A 26,438-nucleotide genomic window follows, 5' to 3' on the forward strand; every position below is an offset into this window, starting at 1 on the left:
CCTTTCTTTTTTTAAGTTTTTCGCTTTCGCCATTTCTTATAGAAGATCGTTGCTTCCCTGTAGTTTTTGTAAGTTCTTCACTTCCTTTTTCCTTTTTGTTTTTGATTTCATTATATTTATTCTGCTTTGTTGGCTTAATTTTTTTTTTCACTCCTTCTCCTACATTAGGACTCTTTGCTTTTTTTTTTTGTAGTTCGAAGCCCTCGCTTCTCCATTTGGCCTTCCGGTGTCGCCATAGTTGTTGTGCTCTTTGCTTCTACGGTTTTTCTGACAAAGGTACTTTCTTTGTGCCTTTTTTCTTATTTTTGTTTGCCCAATTGCTTTTATTTTGTTTTTTTTTCCTTCGTAAAATTGAGTCTTTTCTTTGGTTTGATTGTTCTTGTCCAACTCTTCCTCTTTTGTCGTTGTTTGTGCTTATTTGCCTCTATTTTTGCGATTTTTCTCCCTTTCTCGCTTTGTTCTTTCGCATTTGCTCTTAGGGCTGAACTGATTTTGTTTTTTTGCACCCAATTTTATTCGTCTTCTTTATGGGATTTTTGTTGTTTGTAGATCTAAGGATCTTCGTCTTCTTAGGATGTTTGACGCTACATACCGATTCTTCTTCTGTGCCACCTCGCTCAGGTGAGTGCTTTGCACGAACTTCCTTTACTTCTTCTGCCTTTCCCCCTATTCCCTTGTAATTAGCTATGCCTAGGGACACTTTTCTTGCACGGAGCAGGGTGAGTACTACTGCAGCTCCACCAGTTGCATCTGGATCAAGCAGTAGTCGTCCTGCTGCCGGCAGTGCTTTTCACCCTTTTCGATCTAAAACTCTCCCTGATTTCTTTGACCCTTACAACGAGCGGGTACTTACTCATGATGGGGTTCTTATGCCTCATCTTATTCGTTTGAGAATGCGCGGAATGCGCCATAAATGGTTTGCTGATGAGGTTAAGGCTAATCCCCCATATATGTCCCTTATTAGCCCCATTCCCCATGTTCAGCCTTTAAAAAGTTTTGCTTGGCTTGATGATATGACTGATGTGAATCGGTTTGATCACTATGTAGTGTGGGGTGGTCGTTCTGCAACTTCTTCATTGTCTCCTCCTCTAGTTGAGAACATGAGTAGAGCAGCTGATAGGGCTAATCCCCCTGATATGTCCCTTATTAGCCCCATTCCCCATGTTCAGTCTTTAAACAGTTTTTACTTGGCTTGATGATATGACTGATGTGAATCGGTTTGATAACTATGTAGTGCGGGGTGGTCGTTCTGCAACTTCTTCATCGTCTCCGCATCTAGCTGAGAACATGAGTGGAGCAGCTGAGTCTCCCAGCGAGCAGGCTTTTCAAGACTGCCAGCCCACCTATGTAGTTGAGCCCGTGGAAGAGGGGAAGTCTGAATTCTTCCTTAATGAGAGGTTCCATGGCCCCAAGAACTGCACGCTAGATTCCAACTGACGTAAGGACGCTGATAGGTTGGACCTAACTGTACTGGGTACAAAACTCTATGGGTTTTTTCCTGGTTACAAGTTGGTCCTTCCTGCTGAAGGCTCAAAACTGTCTGCTCCTCCAGCTGGGCATATTGCTGTCTTCGTCTCTCAACTAGACTTGGGATTTTTCTTTCCTTTGGACCAGTCTTTGGATAAGGTCTTTCGCGCTTTTAATCTCGACATTTCCCTGCTGCACCCTGCCTCCTTGGACACTCTAATATGCTTGCTTTGGTTCCTGCGTTTTCGGCGTTATCCGGAGTCACTGCACTTGTTCAATTCCTTGATGAACTGGAAGAGGTCGTCCTTCAGTTCTTCTAAGTCTGGTTGGTATTATGTGGCCCCTAAGGAAGGTAGAGTACTGTGTTATCACAAGCTTGGTTGCTTCAGGGACTAGATTGGCAAGTTCTATTTGGGTTTCTGTCCCTGCTTCTTTTGTTGTGCCTGGCAACTTCCGGTTTATTGGTACCAACATGGATGGGGTTATTGTCTCCCTTTCCGAGTCTCCTCGGGAGACGCATGCTTTTGATGCGTTGTAGGGAGCGGGCATGGGTGATTCTAAGTATCCCAAGAATTGGCTACTCAACTCTCTGTACAATGTAGGCAATGCACAGCTTTGTGCCATACGTCTGTGCTCTACCCATGAGCCTGGTATGCTCTCCTTCAACTTGCTAAAGTGTTGCTTTTTCTTTATGTCTGGCTGCCTTTGTCTTTAAATTTGTAATTTTTCTTTTGCTTTCTTGTTATCTCAAGTTATGACAAGTTAGATAGGCGAATTCTTGGCCTGCAGGACAATTGGAAGGATCCTATTACTACTACTCCTAGCAACCCTCCTTAGCTATTTGAGACCTTGGAGGTTAATGCTGGTGCCCTAAAGGATGAAATTCGTTTGGCCCCTGCTGAATTGAAAGTTGTGTTTGGTACTGTGACCTCTGCAGACCAAGATGGGTCTGGCAGAGCTGAGGCTAAGCCTTCATCTTCTACTATGGGAAGTCGGCGGGAAACTCATAACATACCGAAAGAAGTTACTTCGAGACCTGAGGCGTTAGGGGCGTAGGGTACTTCATCATTTGTGAAGGATCCTATTGTGGCTTCTGACCAGGTGGCTCCTCAATTCTCCCAAGTACACAAACAAGAGATACAAGCTTCTGATGATCCCAAACATGACAATGTTGATAGCATTCTCGATTTTCCCCCTGAGGGGGAGGTTGAGGCTAATGCTGTGGTGGGTGAGAAACACACAACTTCTGTTGAACATGTTCTGTTCTCTACTACTAGCATTGGTACTACCATTGCTGCCAAGGAAACTGTTGTTCCCTCTACTAAAACTCCTGATTTTGAGCTGCTTGATAAGACCATCATGGAGCTGCCCAATATTACTCCTCGCTCAACTGGGCTTTGAGGCTGCCTGCAAAGTGCTAGCAGAGGTGGTCATTCCCAGCCCGCGGGGTCGCATCAGCTGACTCATCCAATTATCCATTAGGAGGATGACCTAGTTATCTCGCCCTCGGCTAGCGATGGACAGCCTGCTGCCAAAAGGGCTCGCACCTCTTCTGCGTTAGATCCCCTTGCTTCTCACTCTGCCAATACTAGGCTTCTAGATGAGAATGCTGCCAAGGATACTAGCACCCATAACTCCAGCGAGCTCAATCGCTGTGTTCACCAGTTTTTAAGTGATGCGTTTGAGAATCCTCTTTCAGCAACCTATAGAGTTTGGAGAGGTGCCTATTGACGCTACCTTTTGCCCTTTGTTATGCCCTGCTAGGGCTGAGAATGCTTTGTTTCGGCCTCTGATGAACGTTTGGGCTAACGAGTTTTTGTTCGTGGCTAGCATTAACGCCACGGGGTTAGGCTTGCTAGGCACTAAGGCCGTGGCTAACCAGCCTAGGGAACTGGGCTACGCACTATGGCTGCCTAGCAACCCCTAGGTGTCGTGGCTGAGCTTGCTGGCACCACACGCATCGCAACAAGCTATGCATACTTGCTTGCATGTTGGTGCTGGCAGCGTCTGCTGGGCTGGCTAGGGCTCGCTGCCTTGCTGCCCAGCACCATGCGAGCACCCTCACACACCACACGCATCTTCTCGCACAACCATAGCACCATGAGCAGTCTTGCATATACATCGTAGCACCATGCACCACACTCTTGGACACACACTAGCACACCAACGAGGCAAGGAAGCCCACCACACACCTTGGCAGCCACATGTGGGCTGCTTGAGCAACTAGGCTAGCCTAAGAGCATGGCTTTGTTGATTTTTCCTCGATTTGCATGCACTTGCCTCGGGCTTTTGATTCTCGATTTATGTGTGATAAAAATTAATTCTAAATTTATTTTAGAACCAATTTAGAGCAAAATGAAAATAAAACAAGTCCAACTTAATTAAATTCAGTTTTAGTAGTGCACAAGCCTAAATCATTCAAGAACCATTCTGTAAATCAATTTAGGTATATCTTGATGCTACAAAATTGAAGGGCTACACTCATAATTAATTTAACCAAATTAAGGAGATTGGAAAAATAAACCCTTTCATCCAATGAAAAATTTCCAACAATAACTTGTGTATGATTGAAAAATTACATCTTCCATTATGAAGATTAATTAAATTTCAATAACAAGTTTTGAACTTTTAGGACTTTAATCAACTCAAAAATTAAATCCAAAAATTAGTTCAACATGGAATTTAGTAATCAAAGTTCCAACCAAATAAACAATGAAAGATTAGATCTTTAACATATCAGGGACTTCAAAATTACAAGTTCACCATAAACATTCACATTTGAAGCAATTTATTTGCAAAAATGTGAAAATTTCAAGTTTATGTGAAAATTGAACTCACCAAATTATGCTTATTAAGGTTTACAATTGTAGTAGATTAGTGATGCAACCATACATTTAATCTACCTTTAACAACCCATAATTAATCAAGGTTTAAAGATTTAAAATTTTTCGTCAAAAACAAAAAACCCCTCGAAAAAAATGTTACTAGGTGGATTTTGGCTTCTGGACAGTCCTCAAAGAAAAGAGGGTCAAAAATGATTTAGAACATCGATTCCACCTAAATATCACTATTTTTTATTCGAAATCTGGGTTCGTTGGCCAAATTTAGTAAAATACGAGATTAAAACTAATTAAAACAAGCTTCTAATATAATTAGAAATTAAAGCAAAACCAGAATTTAAATCCATTTTAAGTCACCTCATTTAATTATTAGTTAAAATAATTAAAATGAGCGCGGCTCCGATACCGCTATTGGGTTTCGTAGCGTCCAACGCTACGCGGAAGAGAAACCCGCCCAAGACCCGCTCACTAATTAAAGCAACTAAATATTTAATCACATAATTAACAACATAAGAAAGAGAAAGAGAAAAGACATTATTACCCTTGACGCGTGCTTTGCTCTTATAGAGCTCGGACTTCAAAGACTTAGCTCTTCAAGCACGAGAGCCTCGGACGGAGTCCACCCTCGAGACCCGACCCGAACGACCTCTATCCCAAAGGTTAGTCGGGGCTAGACCAAGAAAAGACTAGAGTATTACGAACGTAAAGGTTTTCTCACCTATAGGGAGATGCCTTATTGAGTTCAACTTAAGTGTTCTTCCCAAAACCTAAAACTTGGGAATTTATACGGAATAGAGACTTGATCTCCATTCTCCCATCAATGTGGGAGATTTGCATTTTCCTATATTTTATTTTAATAAAAAACAAAATAAAATGCAATTCAATCAACAAGCTACAAGTGGCAAAGGGTGAGTAAAGGTAGGTGGGGACCACTAAGGGGGGGGGGACCAAAAATTCCCTTCCTCCCCAATAAAGACCACCAAGCATCTTTCCCCACCAAAACTCAAGAGCAGCCATCGTATAGCTGGCAGCCAGCCTGCCGTGGCTGCTAAGGCTGCCTAGCTGGCGCCTAACACCTTGGTTGGGCTTGCTAGCTAGCCCGCATACACATGCACGCAGCCAGCAAGCCACGCATGTATTGCGGGCTGCTGCAGCTATTGTGTAGCGTATGCTAGGCGCTGCTTAGCACACAAGCACGCTTAGCCTCAGCACATAGCAAGCTGCGATGCCAAGCACGCAAGCATGCACAGCCACAGCGCATAGCACGCTGCAATGCTAGGCGATGTTGCGATGCGTGGCTGTGTGCGAGAGGATGTGATGCCGTGAGGCTGCTATGCTAGCACACATCGCCATAGTACAGCACGCATAGCGCGCTGCTGCTGTCATAAGCTAGCGATGGTGCGGCTGGTTGCGTGGCTCAACGCACTAGCATGCGCTAGCTGCTAGCATGCTTGCGGCCTTGTGCACTAGCCTTGCTAGCATGCTTTCCTATGCCTAGTGATACGCATGACATCTAGAGCTAGCCTATGTTTCGCATTGCTAGGCAAATGCGAGGTTACAACTTAGCTCGAACTTGTCACTTGCTTGATTTCTCGTCTCGTCGAATTCTAAATTCATTGTGACGCTCAGTCGCGACGTTCTAAGCTTAATATTCGACGTCTTTATTCGTAATACTCTAACGACTCATTTAATCCTTCGGATTGATTCTTCGATTCAGATCGGTTACTCGATTGGGTGTGACCCAAAGGGTTTTGTTAAGAGTAAGATGTAATATTAATTATACATTAATATTACTGATCGGAAGCGGCCTCCACCTAGGCATTCCGATCACTTAAACTCGCTTAAGAATTAGCCTTCTAATAATTTTGAATCCTCTATCGGAATAATACACTTGTTGGAAGGACACCATTCCTTTCACGTGGCAATGGAGATAAACGTCTAGAAAGCAATAGATGTGACGTTTCATCGAACCAAGAGTAGCTTAGAGCTATTAGTAATTGGATTGCTTACCTTAAATTATTAAGTGTTAAGACAAGCCATATAATGCTTAATCACTTTTTTATTTTTGGGGTCTTGGTTCGTTTTATTCTCGCCTAATTGGGGCAAATTATAAATGTGTGAATAGAACGTTAATAAGTTAATTGAAATTCCTAGTTTGCATGTATTTCAATGCTAATTATATTATATTGATAAATAGTAATACTTTGCACTTATATTTGTAGAGTTTAAAATCAAATTATAATGTTTTTAATGATTGGTTAAAGGAAATCTTTTGAGAATGTTTCTTAAGGAAACAAGAAACAATGAAAAGTAATTTGAGATTCCATTTCTACCTAAGAGTTCATGTTATTGTAGTTAAACTTAGCAACTTAATTTCACATGTATTAGATACTGTTTAAGAGTTTCACTTTCAAGGTGACCTCTAAACAAATGAAGTTAAGCGAAGTTATTGACTTACTAGCTCGGAATGAAGCAAGTGGCGTTACATCAATTGTAAGGTCATCTGCTTTGTTTAAAGACCTTTTAAAGCTATGGCTGGAACAAATAATGATTATTGTGTTCCATAATCAGCAAACAATCCGTTTACACACGGAAAGACTCACATTCAAAGTAAAAGAATAATAGTTGTTGGTTTTATTTAAATGGCATGGTTGTCCAGGCCGTGAGTCAAGGATGCTTGTAAACAAACATTTCTCTAACATAAAAACTCTCAAATTTCAAGTCATGGATCTGATTTGTGATCCGAACATCTTAAGTAATGTCACATCGACAAGAACATACTCAAGGCTCTATCAGATAGACGTTTGAAAGTTGATCAATTCATAATCATTCTAAGACAAGCAAGTCTTACTTGTTGAAATCGACAAACAAAAACCTATTGTGCTTGGTATAGACAATTGACTTCGAAAGCTAAAGAGAATTCCATTACTTCAACGTTTTCACAAGAATTCGAAAGAATATGGCTATATTCATCAAATGTGAACAAACTAGATCTTAAATAGCTCAAAAGTATAGTGAAGTATAGAATCGACTTGGCAAGATATCAAAACGTCTAGATTAGATCGAGCGATGTATGCTTGAGCCAAGAGTAATCATATCAAGGTTATAAAATTAAAAATTCATAATTAGCTCCACAAAGAATATATAGTATGTCTTGTTGGAGACCTCGATGCCATTTGGAAATGACTCAAATGATGATGGATCACATCACTTCCTATAAAGTTCTTAAAAATTTGCACAAATGACTAGTGATACACTAAACAAAACTATCGAAGCTAAGAAAGGACACCATATTTAGTTATGGATAAAAATAGTTTCCAGCGTCTTTTCAAGCATATGGCTAAGGCTCTTAGCTCAGTGGGAGTTAAGTGGCTCAGTGGAAGCTAAGTGGCTCAATAAGGGCAAAGGTTTCTCGAGTGGGAACTTTTACCCAAAGACAATATACAAGTCTCTTTGTGAACATCTAAGTGAGACTATGGGCATTACTTCAACAATATGATTAAGAACATAGTGTTTGTTGCTCTAAGTGGTGTCTTTTTGGAAAATAACACATTTCCAAAATGACAAGTGGGAGGAAAATGAACTTGTTAACCATCGAGATTAGCAACAAACTAGAAATGAGAATCTCGGAATACTTTAGAAGGGCTTCATGAGAATCATTGATCAAGAATACTCAAAGGACAAGTTCCTTTTCAGAGAATTCATTACTCAACAAAAATTTAGAAGTGTGGGAATAAGATCAATAATATCAAAGGGCTTTACAAGCGCCTTGAGACTTAGTGTTTGATACAAGTACCCCGTATATGTATAGAATTCACTAAAGGCTTGGATTGAATACTATAAATTTTTATTAAGTTAGAAGTAAACCTAAGACTTACAAACATACTATCTACTATTGGATGGTAATGGAATAGTGTATTGTAAATTAGCTATGACAAATCCAAATTCCGAATAATAGTTAGAGGCCATAAAAATCCGAAACAGACTCCGTGTTTGAAAATCTTGTTTGAAACTTGATTGATTTGCATGAAGGGTCTTAGACTCATCAATTGCAAATAATTTTTCAAGGAGAAAACTAACAAATATAGAAATATATATGCATACATAAATAGATTAGTTGAAAAGGTTACAATTAAATTCACGGCGTTGATTTAATAAAACCTATTCACTAATCGGAATGCTTAAGTCTTTTGGTGATTATTCTAGCAAAATTGCGCATATGAAATATGGAAAAATTGATATCGAGACCGCTTTCCTAAAAACTGAGATTTTGGAAGAGACTATGGATATAGTCTAAGGGTTTTGTAAACCTAAATAATGCTAGATTTGAAAGCAAGCACAAGAAATCCATTGGTGGATTAAGAGAAGCATTGCATGTAGGAACTAGAATATGTTTTCTCATAAAGTTAGAAAAAGGTTTGGCTTATGGAGAAACATAGAAATTCTTATAGATAAGAATTTTATTAGGAGAAAAAGTCAATTTTTTAAAGGTCTAACAAGAAGTTTACGAACTTTGTTGTGAAATGACTATCAAATGCTAAATGCTTAGATTTAAAAGTATTTTCAACAATGGACCAAGGTAAGGCGATACTTAATACATAGTGGGGATTAAGATCTATTGGATAGACTTAATAAAATGTCTTAATGAGTAAAGGAATTTACTGTGTTAAACATGAAGGACTTGAAAAGTTTTTGACCCATATGTATAAAACTAAGTAAATGTTTGAACTAAGTATAAGTTAGGAAAATACTAAGTCAAACAAGATAGAAATATAATATTAGTATTGATATTGCAAGCACACCTCAGCAACGATTAGGTCATTGATGAGGAAGCCATTTATAAGATCGGGGTTAAGACGTGTCATGGCTTAAGAATGGAAACATGAACCTATGTCTATGTATATTGTCCGGAAATTTATTGAAAATTCCCATAATCACAAGTGATTAAGGTATCCAAATTATTTTGAGCCATTTGGAGTAAAATCCAAACAAAGCATTATTAGGAAATCTACTAAAGTATATGTTAAGAGCATTTCTCCCTTAGAGGCAATAATTAGGAATTTTTTAAATGGATAGTTCGTTGTTGCACTTTGATGATTGTAGGTTGTCAAGTTTAAGATCTCAAATCATTAAAAATGAGCGAGAGCCATCACTTGGACAATAAACTTTAAATCACATATAACCCATAACACACTCGAATTTTATCATCTTATTATAAAAGTGTTTGATAATGATGATGCTAAGATTTGCAAAGTAATCGTAACTGAACCTATGCAATAAATGAACCACAACATTCACAATTGCATGAAAGAAATCAAGCATATTAGATATGAAAGGAATGGTGTCCTTCGATCAAATGTATTATTTCGATAGAGGTTTCGGAATTATTAAAAAGCAAATTATTCAGTGAGGTCAAGTGATCGGAATACCTAGCTGGAGGCCGCTTCCGATAAGTAATATTAATGTCTTATTTTTGTGGCAAAATTCAAGGTTGAAACTAAGCTAGTGAGAGAAAGTGAAAAACCCTAGAGAGAGAAAGTCCCCTATTCGCCATTTTATTGCCTTGAAATCTGTAGATTGAGCTATGGCTAAGGGAAAGAAGAATAAAGGAAAGAAGAATTCCTCCTCTTAGAAGAAGAAGAAGAAGAAATCTAAAGAAAAATTTAAAGAGAAATCATCTCTTGCTGAGAAGAAGAATCATGATGATGTAATAGAAGTTGGTTCGAATGTGAGCTGGTTGGAGATTGCATCGATGGAGGATTTGCCAATCAAACCGGTAGATGAGTAAGAGAAGAGGAAGCATTCAGCTTAATTTTATCAATGGTTGGAGGAAATTCACAGTTTCTCTCCCATTATTAATAGATCTAATGGAACAGTAACTCCCATTGTTGGTAGTGTGAATCATGCCGGGTGTGTTACCGGTGTATGGGGGGGAGGGTCAATAATGATAAAGTCTTAAACCCTACCCCATTGATGATTGAGAAAGGTAATGGTGGTCTTGCCGGATTTGATAGCCCATAAACTAATTATCCTGTTTTTGGCCCTCCGAGATTAGGGAATGGAAATCATGAGAAATGGAGTGATCTATTTCATACTAATACATTTGAGAGCCTGAATCATAGGAATCATAGGGATAATCAAGGATTGCATGCAGATGGAATTGTTCAAAGAGGTAGGGTGTAGTTGACTATGGAGGATGTACAACCCGAAATCGATTTATGGGATTCAACAATTGTTTTTTATGTGATGTGTTCCAGGCCTCCCCTTCACATGTTCACAAGCTTTGTGAAACGTGTTTCGGGAAAATATGGTGTTGATATAATCTCTACTATGGCCAATGGTGTATTTGTGGTTTGATTCAATGAGAAGGAAGGTATGGAAAAGGCAATTGAGGCTATTCCAATCCTGTTTGATAGAAAACTGGTGATAATGAAAAGATGGGTTCCTAGGATTGATTTAAAAAAAGAGCATGTTACCACTATTCTTGTTTGGATCAGATTCCCTGGTCTGGACTTGAGATTTTGGGGCAAGTCAGCTCTGATGAAGATAAGTAGCTTGCTAGGCAAGCCTGTGAAAATGGATAATGCTACAATAACAAAAGTATTGATTGAATATGCTCAGGTTATGATTGAGGTGAATTTCAATGGTGAGTGTCTTGCTTTTGTTGAAGTTTTGGAAGAGAATGGTGATTTTGTGAAACAGGAAGTTTACTATGAATGGAAACCTGTTATATGCTCAGTGTGCAAAGATATGGGTCATGAAGGGCCACAGTTCCCAAATCATAAAGTGCAACAAAGAAGCAAAACCAATATGCTTGCTAGGGTAGTTATGAGAGAATGGAGGCCTGTTAGGAGACCTCAACCAGTTCAGAATGTCATGCAACATGGCCAGCCTAATCAAAACATGGATGAGCTAGGGAAGAATGATGATTAGGCAAGTATGCAGATTGAAATTAATAGTGTGGGACCAAGAATAATTCAGGAGGGTACTTGTGCAATACAGGACAGGTTGGTGCTTGCACTTATACTATTCATGGATAAGTGTGGTTTCTGGAATGTTAGAGGTCTTAACATACCTAATAAAACCAGTGATCTGCTTTGGTTTCTTAGACAACACAGAATTAGCTTGTTTGGACTTCTTGAAACAAAATTTAAGGTGCTAAGTTTGGTGAGGTTTTGGTAGATTGGGAAGAGATTGGTCTGCTGTGGCTAATTACGCTTATAGTAATAAAGGCAGGATTTGGGTTATTTTGATTCCTTCTATTTTTCAGGTGGATATTCTGAGAGTCTCTTCTCAACTCATTCATTGTAAGATTGTGTACTGGAGTACTGGGTTTACTTGTTGTGGTACCTTTGTTTATGGTGAAAACCTAAGTGAAAGGAGGGCAGATTTATGGAGTGGAATTGTAGATATAAATAAGAGTGTTTAGGGGCCTTGGTTTGTTTGTGGGGACTTTAATAATGTGTTGAATCTTGAGGATAGGGTGGGTTATGTTATTGACCTGAAGGAGGTGAAGCAGTTTAGGGAGTGTATTAGAGATAGCCTGTTGATGGATTGGAAGACAGGTGGTCCTTTTTACACTAGGAATAATAAGCAGGATGTTGGTAGTAGAGTTTGCATAAGAATTGATAGAGTTCTTGTGAATTCAGATTGGGTGGATAATTATGGTGAGGCTAAGGCTACTTTTATGCCTGGAGGTCTTATGGACCAATGTCCTTGTATCATTTCCTTGTTTGATCATAAGGATAGTGGTAGAAAGCCTTTTAAGTTTTTCAATGTCTGGGTGGATTGTCCTTATTTTTTGGATGTTGTTAAAAGTGCTTGGAATACTCCTGTGCAGGGTACTGCTATGTTCACAGTGACTAAAAAACTCAATGCTGTGAAGAATTTTCTGAAGCATATGAACTTGCTCAACTTTTCTGATATTTTAAGTAAGGATGCTCAGGCTGCTACTTATTTGTATAAGTGTTAGGTGGATCTTGCTTCTGACCCTGAGACTGCTGAGTTGATTGAGAAGGAAATTGAAGCAAGGAAGCTATATGATGATGCTCATTCTATGAAATTGAAGTTCTTGAAACAAAAGGCCAAGTTGCACTGGTTAAAGGAGGGAGATCTTAATTCTGAGTTCTTTCATGCTTGTATTAGGAGAAGAAGATTACAGAACAATATTCATAGTATTAAGATTTAAGTAGGGCTTGGTGGAGGGATCCTGATCAAGTTGCTAATGCCTTTGTTGAGTATTATAAGGGTCTGCTTGGGTCCAGCTCTCTACCTAGGAAGCATGTTCATCCTAGTGTTATTAGTGACGGCTCCATTTTGAGCTCTGAAATGCAGTTTAATCTTTGCAGGCCTTTCTCTACAAGAGATGTGAAGGAGGCTTTTTAGAAGATTGAGGATGATAAGGCCCCTGGCCCGGATGGTATTTCTAGCAAATATTTCAAAGCTTCTTGGGAGGTTATGGGAGATGATATCACCAAGGCTGTGCTTGATTTCTTCACTTCTAGGAAGATTTTAAAACAAATAAATAATATTGTCCTTACTTTGATCCCTAAGATTGACTGTGCTGAGGAGGTAAGTCAGTTTAGACCCATTACATGCTGTAATGTTCTTTACAAGGTCATTTCTAAAATGCTTTGTCAAAGGTTGAAGAAGGTTTTTCCCTTTCTGGTTTGTGAGATGCAGGGTGCTTTTGTTAAGGGTAGGTAAATTCTCGATAATGTTTTGATTTGTCAAGATGTGTTAAAGGGCTATAATAATAAGAGAATGGCTCTTAGATGTACTATCAAAGTTGACATGAGAAAGGATTATGATTCTTTTCACTGGAACTTTGTTGAGGATATGTTCGTTGCTCTGAATTTCCCTCCTGTTTTCATAAACTGGATTATGCTATGTATTTCTTCTCCTTATTTCTCTATTATGCTCAATGGGGGTATGTTTGGTTTCTTTAAAGGGAAGCAGGGTGTTATATAGGGAGATCCTCTCTCTCCTTTGCTGTTTGTCTTGGTTATGGATTATATGTCTAGGCTTTTAATTAAAGTTGGGAAGTTAAGATAGTTTAAATTCGATCAGAGATGCAAAAATTTGAGTCTCAATCACTTAATCTTTGCTGATGACTTAATGTTGTTTTGTCATGGGGATAGAGTTTCTGTCATGTTATTGGCAAAGGTTTTGAAAGTATTTGAGCAATGTTCTGGCCTGAGTGCAAATGTGGATAAGACTGCAATTTATTTTGGTAATATGGATTCTGATTTAAAGCGAGCAATTATGGATGATACTCACTTTTCTAAAGGGTAAACCCCACTCAAATAACTTGGCATTCCCCTTAATGCTAAATACCTGGGAGTTGCTGATTTTGATAGCCTCATTGATAAAATGCTGGTAAAGATTACCTGGTTTTCTAGTAGGAACCTTTCTTATGCAGCTAGGGTGGTGCCTGTGAATGTTGTGTTAATGAGCTTGCATACATACTGGGCTCAAGTGGTTATTCTCCCTAAGGCTGTTATGCACAGAATCACTCAATTATGCAAGGCTTTCTTGTGGAGTGGGAATGATGTCCTCTCAAAGGCTCCTCCTATATCCTGGGAGCGGGTTTTTAAGCTTAAGAAGTATGGTGGGTTGGGTGTGGGGGATTGTGGTAGTTGGAACAAGGTTGCATTAGGGAAGTATGTTTGGAAAATTGCTATGAAGGAAGATTCTATGTGGGTAAAATGGGTGCACTCTGTGTATATAAAGCAAGCTGACTGGTAAACTTATATGCCAAAAAGGTGTGATGGCTGGGCTTGGAAAAGAGTTTGTGTAGTGAAGGAGGATTTGAAGGAAGGCTTTCAGAGTAATGGCTGGGTGAGTAGTAAGTATCAGTTAAACGTGGTTTATAAATGGATCCAGGGTGCTATAGAGCCTGTAAACTAGTCTGCTTGGGTTTGGAATAGATTTAATGTCCTTAAACATGTTTTTATCACTTGGCTTGCTGTTTAGGGTAGGCTGAGAACCAGAGATAAGCTTGTTACCTATGGAGTTTGTCTAGATATTTCCTTCCTGCTGTGTGGTTTGGAGATGGAAACAAGAGAGCACTTGTTTTTCAAAATGCAGGTACAGTAAGTGTTGTTTGGAGTTGATCTGTCAATGGTTAAATCTTAGAGAAATTCATTTTGACATTAATGCTTCTTGGAAAAATTGAAAGAGAAAGCTCAAACCTGCTATGGCTTAGAAAATTGGGTTTGTTGTGCTGTCTGCTTTGGTCTATCATCTGTGGCTTGCCAGAAAATCAAGCTTTTTGGAGCAAGGCTGTTTTGCATCCAAGATTACTTTGTAAAGCAGTTTGTATATAGGTTATAGATAGAATTAAGCAATTAATTACTTGTAAATGGAGTAGATCCCTTTGTAAATGGGTTCACCATCTATATATTTCTGGTCCCGTTTAGTTTAGCTGCCTAGGCTGTTTGTTTTGGTTAGCTGTGTGGGTGTAGTGGGTGTGGGCTGTGGGTTGTGGGCTGTGGTGCCTTTTTGTAGCTGGTTGCTCTTTTTTGGTAAAAATATTACTTACTTACCAAAAAAAAAAAATACACTAAGCTGCTACTACAGTCCTCACAGCCACGCACACATTGCAACACACCAACAGCACCTTGTAACAAATTACCACAAATCACGATCCCATAATAGCAACCCAAACCACCCAATTTCCTCAATTCAACCCTCCAAACAACCTGAATCAGCCACCTCCATCTCACACGAACCAACAAATCATACAACAATACATATAAATTTAGAACATAAGCATAAATATTAATTCAAAGCATGTCAAGCAAACAACAAATATTAATTCGAATAGATACAACACAATGAGACTAGTATACTAACAATGCCAACATCTGCACATAGATACACAGTACAAAAATCTTCTCTTAATCACCCATTATGATTGTAAGTTTATTACATATAAAGCGCAATAAAACCATCATAATACAAGCTTAGAACATAAAGCTGAAAGTTGAAAAAAAGTCTTACAAATTGGTAGTAGGCACATTAATTAAAGAGACTTATTTTATCTTATTCCTTCTAACCCTGCAAGTTACAACAATTCGAACTATATAAACGTATTACACAAAATATTAGCCGAAAATTGCCTAAAAAATCATCAAAATCTTTGAAAATATTGGAGTATAAGTTACTGTTGCATTTCAGAACAAATTTTTGTACAAATTAATTGTTCTTCGCCAACCTCTATTTAAAATTTTCTTCAATTTGTTCTTCCGCCAAATTAGGGTTCATATTTGCAAAAATTATAATTCAATTGCCCAATTCAACTTATTTTATATAAGTTTACGAATAAAATTCATTGAATTTGAGCAAAAATCAAAAGGAAACAATGTGATTTGCTTTGATTTGGAGCAGTTACAATGGATTTTAGAGATGTTTTGGTGGTTTTAAGAGAGAAGATGAAGGAAAAATTGAAACGTGTTTGATGAGAGAGAAAATCAGATATTTTGGGTAAAATATGAAGTTGGGCAGCTTCATTATTTACACTAATGCCATTACTTGTTCTACGTTGATCTTAACCGTCTACTTTAATCTAATCCTACGACTTAAATTTGTTCTCATATATTAGGAGTGTTCTCACATAAAGGGTGGTTCTCATCAGATCCCGACCTTATAATATATATATATATATATATATATATATATATATAAACATATATATATATATATATATATATATATATATATATATATATATATAAACATATATATATATATATATATATATATATATATATATATAAACGTATATATATATATATACATTTATATATAAACATATATATATATATATACATTTATATATATATACATAATAACCATTGAGATGACAAGACCAACAGAGGAGTAAATGAATGTATACTTTGAAGACTGAATCTGCATGTAGCAGGCCAGTAGCTGCAGCAACAACTTTACCATTGAAAGGGTCGAATCACCTATTCACAACTTTGTTTTCTCTCTCCTTTTTTATCCTTTTTCTTTTTCTTTAACCTTTTGTTTGGTCTGATTGAATTTAATTGTGATGACCCAAATATTAAATATTCTTAATTGTTTGGTCACTTGGTGTTGTAGAAATGATTCTCCAACTATAAGGTACATTATACATGATAAAAAATGAACAAAATAATTTAATATAATATTTTTGAAATATTTTCAAAAAAATTTGAAATATTAAGGTGCAAGTCTTATATCTATAAGGTACATACTCGAAAGATAAAAAGTATGTGTTACAAAGTAATAAGGTACTTCATATAAAAATATATATATAATAAAAAAATTGAAATTTTGCTTTTTTTTTTTTTTTAGGAATCCCAAACTTTGAAGTACAAGCTATATATTTATGAGGTATATGACAAAAAGATAAAAGGTACATGTTATTAAGGAGGTATAAGGTACATCACTTACAAAACACAAAAAAAATAAATATGAAAAATAAAAGGGGAAAAAAAAAGAAACTTTTGATGTACTTTTTAGTTTTATTGCATGTATCTTATGTGTAGTTCTCACCGTAAGAGTCGTTCTCACTATAAACATATATAGGAGTGTTAACTAGCCGAGCCGAGACCTAGTCTCTCTAGGCTTGGCTCGAGCTCAACAGTGGTGAGCTTAGGCTCGGCTGGAGCTCAAAGCTCGTCGAGCCTCATTCAAGCTCGGCTTGATCTTGAAACATATATACACGCGCTCAGCTCGAGTTTGACTTGTGCTCGGCTAAAGTTTAAGCTCAACTCAAGGCTTGGCTAGAGCTACACTCGGGACTCGAGCTTTGAATGCTTTAATTTGCTCAATCTCACTTGTTTACACCCATTTTACCTTGTTATAGCTCATCAACTACTTGTAATAATTAACTTTTAAGAAATTAAAATACAGTTTCAAGTGATTTTATGAAACAATTTTAAACAAAAAAAAAAAATAATAAACCCTATTGTTTTTGGTCGAATGACAAACTGACCGAAAGAGCAAGACAAATGGACTGAATCGGAGTTTGATCGAAAGAGTGCTTGATTGGATTGGAAGACAAACGAACAGGATGATGACGCAAACGAAGAAACTACGGAGTTAAGGATGGCAAAAAAGCTAGGGTTTAAGGATGTAAAATGATATTTTTTATAGTAGAGGGTAGGATTGTAGTAGGCAAAATAAATGGGAAGCTTTGTAAATAAATGAGAAAAGGCCCTAAAGCCCAATGCGAGAATTGAGAAATACGAATACCTAAAGTCTAATTGTTTTTTAGTTTTCTTTCTTTCTTTCTTTCTTTTTTTTATATTATTAGTTTTTAAATAATTTTAAAAATAAAATAAAATATTAATGTTAATATTAAAAAATTTTCGAGCTTGTACACGAGCTTTCGAGCCGAGCCATGGATGGCTTAGGCTTGTCTTGTTAAGATATCGAGCTGAACCCGAACTCGAACTTGAGTCAAGCTTGGTCGAACCAAGCACCAAATAGTTCACGAGCAGGCTTTGTTCGTTAACACCCCTATATATATATATATATATATATATATATATATATATATATATATATATATATCACCCACAATACTCTCTCTCCTCTGTATGAGTTAACTCACTATAGTGGATAGTGACACAATGCTTACTCATGGGGAGGGAAACATGCCACCACCGAGTAACTGCCATTTAGAAAAAAAAAATCTGATTTTGATGTGGTCAAATAATAACTTCACAAGTGTCACTGACAAAGTACAATCTGATTTCTTTTACTGTGCTGGGGTATTGATAAAATTAGGAAAGAGTGTTGTGAGCAACCTTACCATTGTAGATAAATAAATAAGGTGACTCATTTAGTAACTTAAGATAGTGGAAAGAGGTGGAAGATGATTTGGAAAAGAGATAAATAAATGAGGTGACTTGTAATGGTTGTGAGGTTATCTACCATTACTCATGCTCTAATACCATTGGATATGCATTTTCTCATGTATACGTGAAAATAATTATATACCCCTAGTTATTATTATGTACTAGCAAATGCAGTATTATATTCCCTTTAAATACCTTGTTGATGCTCTAAAGGGGTGCCCCTTTTTTGGCCTTCTATATTTAAAGGGTATCTTCTTCTTTTTATTTATTTATTTTTTAATATTTTTTTTATTGCCCCATGTCTATTTTTGGCATAAATCCCAACTATTTTATTATGTTTTGTTATTGGTTATTGCTTTAACCCTTTAAAAGCTCTATCCCTTGAATTTTTTTTTGGAATAAACTTGTACCATAATGGTGATTATTCACCAAAAATATAACTGTTTTAGGGAATATATAATTTCATCCCATTATGTTTTTTAACAACAAAGCAAACATGGGTCTTTTTGTTATAAAGTGCGACTTTAATCTAACTTATTAAAAAAATAAGTAATTGGACATGTTAGTCTGCTACATGAATCCAACTATTAAAAACAATAAATTTAATTTTTTAGTTTATATTGTTAGCATTAATTGAATGTAACTGCTATTTTATACTTCATTTATTTTTTTTATTGGATGATTTGGCATGGGCACGAGATTTAAGGAAAACTGTAAAAAATGGAGAATGACATATATGCCCAAGGGGAAAAAATAAACAAGTAAGAGAGAGAAGAGGTGGAGTAATAAATGTTGTTATAACATGTGACTAGGGTAATTGTTGTATTTTGTGTGTGAACACAAGCAAAAAGTTAGTAAAACATACCAAATAAAGAAATGGTGCAACTGATATGCTGTAGGGATTTAGGTACTCTAATCGGAATTTCATGAATCATATTCATACGCACCTAAAATAAGATTGCATGCATAACACACAAGAATCACATAATTACACATTTTAAGCGTGATTTCCACGTAGCAAATTGATTGATAATTAGGGAGAGAATAGAGCCCCAAGCGTTGCTCCTCTACTTAGTCCATGGGATTGGAATGAGTTGTCCACCAATACTAGATTGGTTGAGTGAAGGGAAAATACCACGATCGCCAACTTTGCGGACAGCTTGCACCACCACCACCATCGCACACACACATCGGCGCAGGGAGGGGAGAGAGTCGTGAGAGAGAGAGAGGATTAAGTGGTTGGGTTTCGTGTTCGCTAACTCGGGTTCAACTAACAGTAAATTGTTCTAATGAAAACCCTAGGTACCTAGTATATTTGTAATCATATTATAATTAGACTAAGTTAGAAAGCCTGATCCACCTAATCTCCTCCATATGGTCGGCCACCTATAGGCCTTCTCCTCTTATACTCAATCTAGGCCCTTTGTGTGACCTTATAGAATCCGTTTAGTTGGGATTTAGACTATTTTACTAGCCAAAGATTGTTAGTACCTCTAGCTATAATATAATGACAATCCCAAAGAACGAACTAAACTATCTCCATAATTTGATCCATTATATATCTATTAATTGCACTTGACGAAGACATAAATCCTTCAATCTCCCACTTGTCTGAGACAAGTGTGCAATGCTCAAATTCCTTGAGTCAATATGTCGAGATCATATTAATCAACAAATCATTTCTTGAAATTTGAGTTAGAATTACAAAAGAAATGATTACTGAGTAACACATTTGAGCGTGGCCACGCATTCTCTGAATTCTCCCTCTTCAATAGGCCATAGCACATATCCTATTTAAATAGGTAAACTCAATCCAATCTTGTGGCAATTAAAGCTCCCACTCAACTTTTGAAGTAACCAGGAAACACCTTTTACAGTCCACTTTTACGGAATGACGTTTTGATGTACCATAGATAAATCAATCATTGAATGAAATTAGTGTTCCACTCATGTCAAAGGAATCCACGAATATATCCGGAAGCTCTACACTTGAACTTCAAAGTAGGTCAATAATTTGATCATGCATATCCATGTGATTGACCGAGCATCTCTATGCCCCTATATCTCATGAAACTGTGCTATCCAATCAATCTTACATGCTAGTCTATTTATTGAAATCATTTATGTCCAATTTAATTATTTCGAACTAGGAACTTTAAAAATTTTATAAATTTAGTTCACCTGTAGGGTTTCATTCACCAAATCACCTATTTGATGATCCTAACAATTCCTAATTATTTTGGACAATTTATTTAATTATAATCCACAATTAAATAAGATTGAAACTTTGTTTCAATTGATAAAAATAGGGAAACATGACTGATGATTTTGCAATATGACTCCCTAGCACACAATCAAAACCATCCACCATCATGTTAATTTCAAATGAACCTTTTGTGTCTTTAGGCCATTGAAATAGTTCAGTTAATACAATTCATGAGACATTCTCATAACCATGAATTTTGCTACTTCTAAATTTTATAATAATATTCATCTCCATACACTACGAATCTTCCTTCATCTTTCCGCAAGGAATTTAAGAATTTTCTAAATTGTATTGGTTTTGATTGAAACCTATCACATGTTCTTGAAACATGTGAATCAAATAAACGAGTATAGTCCATGACACCCAAGATGTATCCTTTGCAAAATGCACAAGGAGTATCACTCAAACCCTTAATTTCATCAAACTTTCTCAAAGAATTGAATCTTGTTAAGCTATGTGCCACGTTACATGGGATTGAAACTCCTTTCAATATTGAAGTCAAAAGAACCTTATCAATATAAGTTTTTAACTAAGCTCAAACATCAATCGAGACCTATTACTATAGATCTTGATTCCTAAATGTACTCATCTTCATCGTATCACAAATGAAGTTTCATTGTTTGTCTCTAGCCTTTGAATCTTAGGTTTTCTTACATCGATATGTATTCGACCTTGAGTTCACATCATCATTTCTCTAAAAGATGACTTTGTCAATTTTCAAACTTAAAGTGATGTTTACATATATAAATAGATTCATAATTTAGTGATATTGAAAGTCCATCCCTTTGGATCTTTCGTATGCAATTTTCATTCACCTGTCCTTCCATCCTCCCTCTTGGACTGACATCGGTCGACAGCCACCGTGGTTGCGCCACCCAGCCGTGGTTGCCGGCCACTTAAAAACTCCTTTTTGTGTGTTTAATTTAATTTAAACAACTTTTGTAAAATTAAATTAAATCAGTCTAATAATTAAAATTAAATCCCAATTCCTGTAACATTAGGGTTCATCATAAAATTAACACCAATTTAATTCTAACTCTTAAAATTAAATTGTTAATCATACACAAAACATTTTTATGCACAATCTAGTTAAAATTATGAAACATGAATCATATCGAATTAAACTAAAAACTCAAGCATAAAATCATATTTTTAGGGCTAGGGTTTTCGAAAAATTAAAAAATTAGGGTTTACGGTTTGAGATTTTTGAACATATTAGGGCTAAAATTTGGTCCTCTCTTAGGCTATTTTTAGCAAATTATATAACATTTAATCAATTCTAAGATTTAAATCACATTTAATATAATTGAACCATAATTAAATTAATACTCCCTCTTAATTGATTATAAAATTATGAACATGAACTTCAAATAATCGTATTATTATAATCAAGCGTATGCAAGAGGCTAACTGATACCACTGTAGGGATTTAGGTACTCTAAGCGGAATTTCATAAATCATATTCATATGCACTTAAAACAAGATCGCATGCATAACACACAAGAATTACATAATTATACATTTGAAGCGTGATTTCCACATAGCAAATTGATTGACAATTAGGGAGAGAATAGAGCCCCAAGCGTTGCTCCTCTACTTAGTCCACGGGATTCGAATGAGCCATCCACCAATAATAGATTGGCCGAGTGAAGGGGAAACACTACGATAACCACCTTTGCGAACAATCGGCACCACCACGAACCACCACCACCACCGTACACACAAGCCCAAGGAGGGGAGAGAGCCGTGAGAGAGAGAGAGAGAGAGAGAGAGAGAGAGAGAGAGAGAGAGAGAGAGAGAGAGAGAGAGAGAGAGAGAGAGAGAGAGAGAGAGAGAGAGAGATTGAGTGGTTGAGTTTCGTGTTTGCTAACTCAGGTTCAACTAAAAGTACAACTCTTCTAATGAAAACCCTAGGCACCTAGTCTATTTATAATCATAGTATAATTAGACTAGGTTAGAAATCCCAATCCACTTAATCTCCTCCATATGGCCGGCCACCTAGAAGGAGAAGGCCCACCATGGGCCTCTTAAACTTATGCTCAATCTAGGCCTTTTGTGTGACCTTATTGGATCCGTTCAGTTGGACTTTAGACTATTTTACTTGCCCAACGATCGTTATTACCTCTAGCTATGATATAACGACGACCCGAAAAACGAACTTAATTATCTCCATACTTTGATCCATTATATATCTAGTAATTGCACTTGACGAAGACATAAATCCTTCATATGCAACTTCCCAAAAAGTAAAATAGTTCATTAAAAAAAATGGAGGAAGTATAGTTTACATTAACTAAATAAAAATAAATTATCCCAGCGATCATACAATTTTATGCTCTATAAAATGAAATCAATTTATTTATTTATTTAATTTTTTTATTTCATTTTTTTAAAAAACAAACCTCAGAAATCATATTTCTCTTTCTAATTTCTTCAATATCATATTCAAGTGCTTTTTAATTATTATTAAAATTATTTATTTACAAAATGATTTAAAATTTAAATGAAAATTCTATTTTATAAAAAAATACATTTTATTCCAAAACATTTGATTAAGTTTTTATTCAATTTATAATGTTAATTTTTAAATTAGTGCTAGATATTTTCCTTAAGTTTTTATTCAATTTATAGCGTTTGTTTTTAAATTAGTGCTTAGATATTTTCCTTGTTTAATTGATTGAAAAAAATAGTTGTATTGTATTCTTGAATAATTCATAGAATGTATCCTAATAACTCAAACTTTTCACAATAGTTGATTGATTTTAATCATTCTCTTATCAATCATCCTCAAATTTGCTAGCTTCTTGAAGGATGTGAAGGATACTTATCCATTTTTCCACCACAACAACCACCTTTTTCCTCTCAAAAAAAGGAGGCATGATGAGTGACATTTATGTCACTCTTAGGGGTAGTATTTAGGTCTTTTTCCTCTTATTTTTCTTAGGTTTTCACCTCATTATCCTCTTATGGCTTCTTTTTGTGTTGATGAAAAGTAATGCTTATTTTGATAATCTTTATGCATTATTTTATCATCCCCATGCTCTCGTGAACTTTGGTATCTTCTGCAGGTTCCGTGACGGTCCTATGCACGGTGGGAGGCCCCTTGGCCAAGCATGGAAGCCATGGACAAAGGCAAGAGGAGCAAAAGGGAAGGAGAGGAAGCAAGAAAAGGAAGTGCAAGAGGAGGTGTGGCCGAACCTCTGGAAGGTCCGGTCGAACCTTGGTGTGGTCAAACTTTTCAAAAGTTCGACCGAACCTCCAGGGTGCAGTGAAGGCAGTGTCAAACCTGTTTTCAACAATTTTGCAGGAGAGGTCGAACCTCAAAAGTTCGACCAAACAAGGATCAGGGAGGTTCGACCGAACCTACACAGGGTTCGACCGAACCTACCCTGAGTCCGACCGAACTTACCCAGAGTTCGGTCGGACCTTTTCCCGATCTCAGCCAATTTTGTACGGACTATTTAAGGTCCTTTTGTGATCGTTTTAAAAGGACGGGAGAAGCAGGACAGTAGCCTAGTTTTCAGAAACCTCCCTTAGTTTGAAACATTCCTTAGGATTAATTTAGCTTAGTTTTCATCAAATCAAATCATTGTATTAGTGAAATTCAAGAATTATTCTCAAAGTTTGGCAATTTGTATTCAACATTTGAAGCTTCAATTAGTAATTTCTCCAACCTTCTTCCTTTTAATTTCAGATTTTATTTGGTATTTGCATGTTATTTAAATCTTCCTAGTTCTTGGTAATTTGTTATTGGATGATAGTTATTTCAATTGTTAACCACTTTTCCCCAATTATTGAAGTATTTAGAACCCTAATTCTTGATTGCATGTTGATAAACATGAGTTGTGAGTAGTCTTCTTGCTAGGGGTTGGGTGAAGCTCGACCTTTTGGGTTAACTATGCAAATGTGGGAGAAGCATTGATGTTTGAATTGCAATTAAATTGATTATATGAGATTGCTTGTTAGTTCCTCATGATAGGTTTAGCTACCCTTGACTAAGGAGCTTGATAGTATGATATGCCTAATTTGACATGGAAGTGTAAATTGAGTACGTCATTACTTATTGTAATTTGATTATGTATCGTCTATTGCTAAACTAATGAGGAATCTAAGTTTAGTAGTGTGAGTTGTTTTCTAATTGCATGAGGTTGATTTTACATATAGTCCTTGCTATATCTTGTCTATTTTACTCCCCGTTTACCTATTTGCCTTGGTTGAGTGGATCTCATTCCCTAGTATCTTTAATTCATTGATTTAGAACCATAGTTTGTTTGTCTTCTTGACGAACCCCAATTCATCAATTGACTTCGAGTTAGCTTAAGTGTAAAGATCTTTGGCAATCATATCCCGTTCCTTGTGGACCGAACTCTTACTTGTCATTATGCTTGGTTCGTAAGGTGTTTGTTAATAAATGTGTTTGATTGAGTGTGGAATGTACGACCATTCCAACGCCCATCAAAATGGCGCCGTTGCCGGGGAGCAGTGTTGTTGATAGCTAATTGATTACTTGAGTCTAGTTCACCATAAAAAAAATTTCAAAAAAAAAAAAGATTGTTTCTTTTTGGCTACACTTGTAGCCTTGGTACTAATTGCGTTTGTTGAGAGTGTATGCGCAGAACTCATAACAGGATCTTGGTACCTTACGATCCCGAGATTGAGCAAACTTATAGAAGGAGAAAAAGAGCCGGTTCTAGGCCGTTTACTACTCCCCAGCTAGAGGGACCAATTTCGAGGAGGATCGAGATCAAATGGGTGACGCGGAACCACCACCTCAAAGACCTTTAAAGGAGTTGGGAACTCCGGGAGCTTATAGAGCTTCAAGCGGCATTGCTCCACCCGTTACTCAAGCCAATGACTTCGAGATTCGGCCCGCAATGATTAATTTGATTGAAAGGAGGCAATATAGTGGAGCAAAACATGAGAGCCCTCTTGCACACTTGAACGAGTTCGAAAAATATTGCAACACGATCAAGGTAAATGGGGTAACTCAAGAGTTTGTGAGACTAAAGTTGTTTCCTTTTTCTTTGATAGGAAGGGCTCTTGAATGGCTTGAGAAGGAGGTGAGGCCTAACTCCTTGAGAACTTGGGACGAGGTCACCACGGCTTTCTTAGGAAGATTCTATTCCCAAAAGAAGACGGCCGAGGCAAGAGCTTTGATCCAAGGTTTCCGTCAAAAAGCTAGTGAAACCATTTATGAAGCATGGGAACGATACAAGGAATATCAAAGGGAGTGCCCTCATCATGGCATTCCGTCATATCAAGTGCTTCAAATTTTCTATGGGGGTTTGAGCCCACAAGGAAAGACTAGCTTGGATGCAGGAGCGGGTGGCCCGATTATGAACAAGACGGAGGAGCAAGTCATAGAGATAATTGAGGATGTGGTGAGGCACCACATGGATTGGCAAGAAGGAGAGAGAGATTCTCTAAACAAGGGAGGAAATGCGGTTTACTCCGTTGATCACCTTAATGCCATCAACAATTTGACCTCCCAAATCGCCAACCTTGGAAAGGAGATGACGTCCATTAAGGCAAAACTAGAGACCTCTAGTTCAACACAAGAGCAACCCTCCCAATCTAAGGGGAGAGGTATGAATTCTAACTCTTCTCCCTCTACTTCTAATAACATGCCTCATGGATGTTTGTTTTGTGAAAATTGTGGGTCTTATGACCATGATACCTCTTCTTGTAATTATGATTTCCAACCCCAACCCCAATACGAAGATGGTAATGAAAATGAAAATGAACAAGTCAATGCCTTGTCTTATGATAATAGACATAGGAATGATAATCAAAGATACTTACCACCAAATAGAAGAGAACAAGGGGGGAATGCCTATAACCAAAGAGGAAATGATTACGATTACCATAATCAAAATCAATGGGGAAATAGGAACCAAAGGGACCAAAATCCCCAAGGTAACTACAACCAACAAGGTGGTTATGGTAACCATAATCATAATAATCAAGGAAACTATGGGAATCAAGGGCAATTTCACCAAGGAGGAAACTCTA

At 37.0% G+C, this 26,438-nt stretch overlaps 1 protein-coding gene across 1 annotated transcript; it reads left to right on the forward strand.

Annotated features, from left to right (window-relative positions):
- The first annotated feature begins 12,764 nt into the window (after positions 1-12,764).
- On the forward strand, positions 12,765-14,642 carry LOC110697615. The gene is made up of 7 exons (XM_021874999.1): positions 12,765-12,878; positions 13,053-13,147; positions 13,448-13,597; positions 13,712-13,969; positions 14,072-14,147; positions 14,283-14,396; positions 14,568-14,642. Exons 1-7 carry the CDS (start codon positions 12,765-12,767, stop codon positions 14,640-14,642), a joined length of 882 nt encoding a protein of 293 aa, XP_021730691.1.
- Positions 14,643-26,438: the final 11,796 nt, after the last annotated feature.

The sequence above is a fragment of the Chenopodium quinoa genome, unplaced genomic scaffold, assembly GCF_001683475.1.
Source record: "Chenopodium quinoa cultivar QQ74 unplaced genomic scaffold, ASM168347v1, whole genome shotgun sequence".
Lineage (NCBI taxonomy): Eukaryota > Viridiplantae > Streptophyta > Magnoliopsida > Caryophyllales > Amaranthaceae > Chenopodium > Chenopodium quinoa.

Excerpts from the sequence above, each read along its gene's own strand:
- LOC110697615 (XM_021874999.1), top strand. The coding sequence starts at position 12,765 with ATGGGAGATGATATCACCAAGGCTGTGCTTGATTTCTTCACTTCTAGG. Across the intron at positions 13,148-13,447 it reads TGGAACTTTGTTGAGGATAT|AGTTTCTGTCATGTTATTGG; the intron begins GTTCGTTGCTCT and ends TCATGGGGATAG. Across the intron at positions 14,397-14,567 it reads ACTTGTTTTTCAAAATGCAG|AAAATCAAGCTTTTTGGAGC; the intron begins GTACAGTAAGTG and ends GTGGCTTGCCAG.